The 6,907-nt window shown below is 43.5% G+C and overlaps 1 protein-coding gene across 1 annotated transcript in view; it reads left to right on the top strand.

Annotated features, from left to right (window-relative positions):
* Window positions 1–6,590: 6,590 nt before the first annotated feature.
* The window catches only part of EIF3B (eukaryotic translation initiation factor 3 subunit B), a 36,456-nt gene continuing 36,139 nt past the window's right edge, over window positions 6,591–6,907 (top strand). Inside the window, exon 1 of the mRNA XM_029576587.1 lies at window positions 6,591–6,899. Within this exon, the coding sequence (XP_029432447.1) occupies window positions 6,797–6,899 (103 nt within the window). The 5' untranslated portion in view covers window positions 6,591–6,796. The remainder of the gene's footprint in view (window positions 6,900–6,907) is intronic.

The raw sequence follows: 6,907 nt of genomic DNA, 5'->3' as shown, positions 1-6,907 counted from the left end.
TCTGGTAGCGTTCTCCTGCCGGTTTTAATTTGCTTATGCGCAAAGCGAGTTCAGCAAGTTGCTGGCTCCTGGCCCCAGTCTCCATGTTTTCTCAACCAGTCAAGAGGCCTGATGTTGCGTCCGTTGGTGATAGGTGGCTTCGCCCCGTTTGCCTCACCTTGTTCACTGCTCCTCCCGCTTCCCTTGGGGAAAATGGCTGCCGCCGAGTCTACAAGCCGACCTTCTCCAGCGTCCCCGGAATGGCTATGGTGCTGCCTCCCGCCATGCTCCTCCCAAGGAACTAGTGAAGTTGGCAACAAGGATTGATCGCCGACCTCGTGACAAGGTTCAAGAGACCAAGACTCCCAGAAGACCCTTTCAGGGTGAAACTCGAGTTAAGTCCACACCCAGGCCTGCTCCTCCGGTTCCAGTGGTTGGTGAGGAAGAACCAATGCAATTAGGCCGCAGCCATCTGACAGCTAAAAAGAGAAGAACACGGAAGAAACTGGGGCCGTGTATGTACTGTGGACAAGCTGGCCATGCTGTTCAAACATGCCCTATATATCCGGGAAACTGGCAGACCTAAGTCCTGCGGGAGGACTCATCTTAGGTCTTACTGCCCCCTCTCCTCCGCTCTCTCTTCCTAAATGCTTGATCTGTGGACCTTTAGAGTATCAGACTCTTGCCCTAGTGGACTCAGGGGCAGGAGGTAACTTCATTCTTCAACGATTAGTGGAGCACTTGCGGATTCCCACTACAACTATGAAGTTTCCGCTACTCCTATCTTCAATTCATGGAGAGCCCTTGCCAGGTGAAGTAACCCAGCTCGCCCAACCATTATGTCTGCGGACTGGTGCTTTCCATTCTGAGACGATATCCTTCTTTGTTTTAGAGAAGGCCATGCACCCTCTAGTGCTGGGGCTACCGTGGCTGCAGCAGCATGTGCCTCGATTCAATTGGGCTACTCTGGAGCTTTCAAGATGGGGCCCAGATTGTCATGGCAAATGCTTGATGGAGGTCGCTCCTATACCCTGTATGCCAACTACCCCAGTGATGCCGGGGTTGCCGCCTGAGTATGCATCGTTCCTAGATGTTTTTTCTAAAGAAGCTGCAGACGTACTACCGCCTCACAGATCCTATGACTGCCCTATTAATCTGAAGCCGAACACTGAACCACCCAAGGGACGGGTGTACCCTCTCTCCGTGGCAGAGAATAAAGCCATGTCCGAATATATTCAGGAAAATCTTCATAAGACCCTCCAAGTCTCCTGCGGGTGCAGGCTTCTTCTTTGTGGGAGAAGGACGGAACGTTACGTCCATGTATAGATTACAGAGGTCTCAACAAGATAACATGTTGTTCGGTCACATCTGCAGCAAATTTTCTGATGCACCACCAACTTCAGCAGTCACCCTGTGCCCCTTTGCTAGTCCCATCTGTCACTGCTGAATACGATGGAGGCCTATTTCTCTCTCCAATTAGATGATGAAATCTAACCATTTTCCAAAGTCCATAAAAGGAACAAGTTTACACTCCACAAGTTGAACAAGTCAAGTAACAAATCCATAAGGTTAATTACACGGATGAGTTTGAACTCGCACAACAATCATTAAATCGAGCATTCTCATCAGTTTCTTTATTATACACTGCAGAGAACTAAATCAGTACAATAAAACTCTAGAGGTTAGGTTTACTTATCAAAGAGGATATAGGAAAAGACAGGAGAACAGTAGAAATAAGTGATCAATAACTGCATGTAATATGGATATGTACATGCAACAATCAACCAGCATGGCCCATTCACAAGGAGGATCAGCTGCTCACAGTGCTGCATTTATTTATTTCTAAGGGTTTGTTGTTTGCATACATCCATGTATGTTTATAGAACATTACAATAAGACATGTTAGTTGGAGAAGGTCATGGCTAAACCCAAGCCCTTCTCCTTATATTCATCTGTCACTCTCATCTCTCACTCCGTGAGATAGAAACCAACATTTTCTTCAAAAAGTTTATTTCCTCATTTTATTTATTTATTTAAAATCTTTTCTATACCATCGTTATTTACCATCACAACGGTTTACAAAATAGGCACAAATAGTAATAAAATAAAATAAAAAATAGTTAAAAGTTATAGAAGTGCCAATAATGATCCGGTTACAAAGAATTCTAATACAATTACTAATTGATGAATTACGTATATTTTTCCTTCTGGTACATGTTTCATGGTTGAGTTACATGTAAATCTCACCTGTAATTTTACATTTTAACTAAGGTTATCAGAGAGCTTGAAAAGGAGTCAAACACATAGAAACTAAGTGCCGGGTGCAAATTTGCTGATGCCAGCTTTTCCTTACTTACTTTCTTCTTTCTCTTTCTAAAAAGCCTGTTTAAAAAGCCAGGTCTTCAAACTTACTATTTTTTCTTTCAGCAGTTGCCAATAGTAAAAAGGTGATTTGATATATGCAATGTGTTTGCAGCACATTCTATCCTCCAAAGCAAATGCTGTGTCCCCCACCCATCAAAGTTTCAACTTACAAACAATGGAGACCATCAGGCATGCTCCACAAATGAGGTAACATTTTCCACATTTATTACAAATATTTAACGTTTGTTGCCATAAGCCATTCATGCCTTCTCAAGCAGCAAAATGCAGATTTCTCAACCGGCTGAATTACTCCAAGGTATATGTTCTTTCCTCAGTAATCCAAGATGACACCTACCTTTCCCAAAGCAGTCAGCAGACAGCTTATTCTGTTGTTTGCAATTAAGCATAACTTCAATTGTGTGTGAGGGGAAGGGGGAAAAAAAAGCAAGATTTCTGCAGGTTTTAGAAATGCACTCTCCAGAAGGAAGATCATGAAACCCACAACCTGCTTTGCAATAACCCAGAAAAAAATCATATTGTACAGCAGATGGTTTACAAAAGAAATAAATCGCTTTTTAAAATGTGCAGGAAATCAATAAAAAGACTGGTAAACAAACATTTGTGCTTGCCCTGTAAACAAGTGCAAGGGCCGAGGCCAGGAAAATATAGAATTTTCAAAAGGTACCAGCTCAGAGGTCAAATAAATCTTCTGAAACAAATGTGTATTGGAAAAAAAAAAATGCAGAAAAGCTTAGGCATCAGATAAAATCATGCACAACCTACACCCAGCACAGTCCTCACCTACTTCACTAAAAAAAAAACCAAAAACATAACTTACTTTTTCCATTTGTTTGCCAGAGGCAAACAGACCGATGCAATATAGTTCACTGCTTTACATGTGCTTTAGACACACGTCCAAAACCCCAATGCAATAAGGGGATTAGCGCATCCAAACCCGCACGTAACTAATTGCGCTCATCACATGTAAATTCGTGTTGATGAGGCTATGGGATAGTATCCCCTTATATAAAAAATAAATGTGCACCCAACACGCACATTTTTACTCTCAAAAATTAACGCCTGCCCCGGAGCAGGCGTTAATTCTTGAGGAGCCCCATTAGTAAACAGAAAAGTAGAAAATACTGCTTTTCTGTAGTTCCTCCGACTTAATAGTGTGGCGATATTAAGTCAGAGGAACCGAAAAAAGAACTGGCATAAAATAAAAAAATGTCGCTGGCATTCAGGTTAGAAAAACGGACGCTCAATTTTACAAACATCCGTTTTCCTAACCTGTGCACAGCCACGGGCTAGGGAAACGGACGCGGGTTAGGAAAACGGACGTTCGTGAAATTGAGCATCTGTTTTCCTAACCCGCTGATAGCCACCTCTCCTGGGCATCCGATGCCGAGGAGGCACTAGGGATGCACTATTTTCCCTAGTGCCTCCGTTTTTATTGTGGCACCACATTTAAATATGAAATTGGGCGCCCGGGCGAGGTGGATCCACGCGCATCGAGAGCGGGAGCTCACTCAAGCACGCCCGTTTAACACGCGCTGATATTGCATCTGCCTGAAAGTGTGGAAAAGGGATGCAGGAACCTTCGTCCCACAAAGGAACGCATTTTCCATCGATTAAAATAAAATCCCCCCCCCCCCAAAAAAAAAATAGCTGCTATTAAAGTCTGCTTTTTCCATGAGGTGGAAGGTAGGTCCCTCCTTCTGTCTCGTGCTTGTGCTGTCAATCAAGTCATCCCAGCTCGCCTGTCTCCCCCCCATTGGTCCCTCCGACGAGCCTCCTCCTTATTGGCTCTCGCTGGTCTGTTGCTGCTGCTTTTCCCTGCAGCTCCATCGAGTTCAGGCACTGCCTTCGGGCCCTCCATCTTCTCTCCCTGCAGGTAGGTGCAGACTGCACTAAGGGGAAAACTCAGTGCGCTGAAGAATGAAAGGTTGTGCGTGCAGCTTAAAGGGAACTCTGGTCACGGCGCTCAGTTATCATTCCGGCGGAGAGACAGAGCAAAGGTGGTGGCGCCTGTGCATCACTGTGCACATGAACGCTATGTCCACGTAACGTGTGTCAGATTCATTACAGAAACTCTAGCCAAATTATAACTAATCTATGCAGGTTCAAGCACTAAATGGCAAAGGAAAGTTTGTGTTCAGTGAGAAATCAACCCAGATTTATAACTTTTCCCCTCAAGTATATTTCAAAATATATTTTGGCTACTCTGTGGAATGGCCAAAAATTCAACTCTTTTTTTAAAGGAGTTAAGAGGCAATTTCTGCTACAGGGAGAAACTGCCCATTTTGGGCCTAAGGCACTAAGCTTTCTAAGCATTCTTTACAGGAAGTTGTGGAAAATGCCTTATGTTGATGCCAGTTTCCATCCATGTAGCTTTCTGTTGCTAGGAAAATTCCATGTAAGTTCTGTGGCATCAGGAAAGTAAGCATATAGATTGGATGCAGCAAGATGGTGTCCAATCTTGGAAGTACATATAAAGCAGATTTTTCCTATGCGGTGGAATTTAGGCATCCAAGGGGGCCATGTGGGAAGTTGAAAATGCACATGGAGCAAAATCAGTAGATACAGTATACACATATTCAAACACACATTCCCTTTCTGCCTCACACTCTGATACATAAATAATGACAGTATCTCTGTCATCAACAAACACACATATGAAAATTCAAGCTCTTTTAGATATACATATAGACAAAGCTTCAATTTAACACACACACACAACTTCCCTCTCACAGAAACACCACCACCTCTCTCACACTCACACAAAATCAACCTTTTTCTCTTTCGCGCACACACACATGCTTAGAAATTTCCAATCTGTGCAAAGAATGCCTTTGGAAATTTAATTTACTCCATAGGTTACACCTTTACAGTCTTGTTTCCCATGGCCACAAAATGGGAGAAAGGTCTTAGTGAATCGGGACCTTTGTCTCTGAATAAAATGCTTAGTACATCTGATTCTACATCATTATTTGTGAAATTCTCTATGCGTTGTTTCCCACTCTGGTACAGCCAAGATAACCAATCACAAAATACTTACGGTAGTAACTTACATACTTGATAACAGCACATAGAGAATAATTTTCTTATACTAAAACTTGAATTGTAAATGCTTGGGAGCAAGAACATTGTACATGAACGCAACAATAGAATTAAAGAAAAAGGCACTTTTAATTTATAGTAGTTGATTTTCTACTTTGTCTGTCAGGTGTGTACACGTTGTCATTATGAAATTACATCAACCACATTTTCAGACTAGGTCTATCCATATAAAAGCTAGAAACTGAAAAGTTTTTCTAGCAAACTTATGGATCTAGCTCAAAATTGAAAAAACAATGTTTTTCCCATTATGAAACTAGCACAAAACAGTTTTTAAGGGGAAAAATGCACTTATACCAATTACTCTGCAATTCATTTCTTACTTATTTTTGTTGCATTAAGATGAGGTACCAGCCAAGGTATTAAAGTATCAGTTGTAAGTGGCGGAGAGTGAAATTATATCAACACACTCTGGCTTTGACTGGAGTGTGATGTGAGAAATAACATTTCTTAAACCAGTCGGCACACATTCTAGGAGGAATGCACCTGCCCCAAAACAGGTAATGTAGTTGTGGTGTTTATTACTTTATGGGGTGCCCTCCACTGGTTCCTTTAGAAAGACGATGTCAGCAAACTAGCTAGTTACTTAGCAACAATGTGTCTCAGAGGAACTTTAAAAGACCGAGGTCAGCAGCTTAAAATATGATCCAAAAACATTCTTTTTGCAAACCCTTTAAATAGTAAGCAAATGCTGTTGTTACTTGCTGCTTGCCCAAGGCAATTCTTTTAGATTATTTCTACTTCACCATAAACAATATTTATAAGTTAAAACAACACAACTGGTTAATAAAGCGTTATTGGTTTCCTCTTTGACGGTCCCACGTAGAAGATGACGATCCGCTCTGCTTTGCTTATCGGTTCGGCCCTCACCCAATCCGTCAGCTGGGCTCCACGTAGTCTTCCATTTTGGAGGAAACCAATGTTATCATACTGATAGGGTGCATCTTCTGCTTTACAATACATACGCCAAATCAGAAGCTATTTTACGCATTTGCTAAAAGACGGACTTATTTGAATCTGTTCAAATTAAAATAATAATAACAAAAAATCTAGCTCTCAGTTTGCCGTTCGCTTCGCCTCTCCTTTTGCTCTGCCGGGGAAGGGAGGACTCCTCCCCCGCCACCGGGAAGTGGGACATTCCTTTTCCGTCTCGCGCCGGGTCTAGCGCACATGGCCCGCTGAGCTCGCCGCGGCGCCGCCCGGGGTTTCGTGCAGTCCCGTCGGCCGTTGCCCCAGCCCTGCGTTTCCCCGGGGAGTGACGGAGCCCGTGCGCGCGAGCCGCGCTAACTGCCGCGCGCCGGAGACGCAGCCCGCGCCTGCCTCGCTTTCTCCTCCAATGCAGGAGACCGAGAGCATGGCGGACGGGCCGGACTTCGAGGACCCCGAGGAGATCTCCTTCAGCGACCCGGAGGACTTCGAGGATGACATCAGCGAGGAAGGTGAGGGC

The sequence above is a fragment of the Rhinatrema bivittatum genome, chromosome 14, assembly GCF_901001135.1.
Source record: "Rhinatrema bivittatum chromosome 14, aRhiBiv1.1, whole genome shotgun sequence".
Lineage (NCBI taxonomy): Eukaryota > Metazoa > Chordata > Amphibia > Gymnophiona > Rhinatrematidae > Rhinatrema > Rhinatrema bivittatum.
The sequence above is the reverse complement of the archived record's forward strand: the minus strand, read 5'-3'. Positions and strand labels throughout refer to the sequence as shown.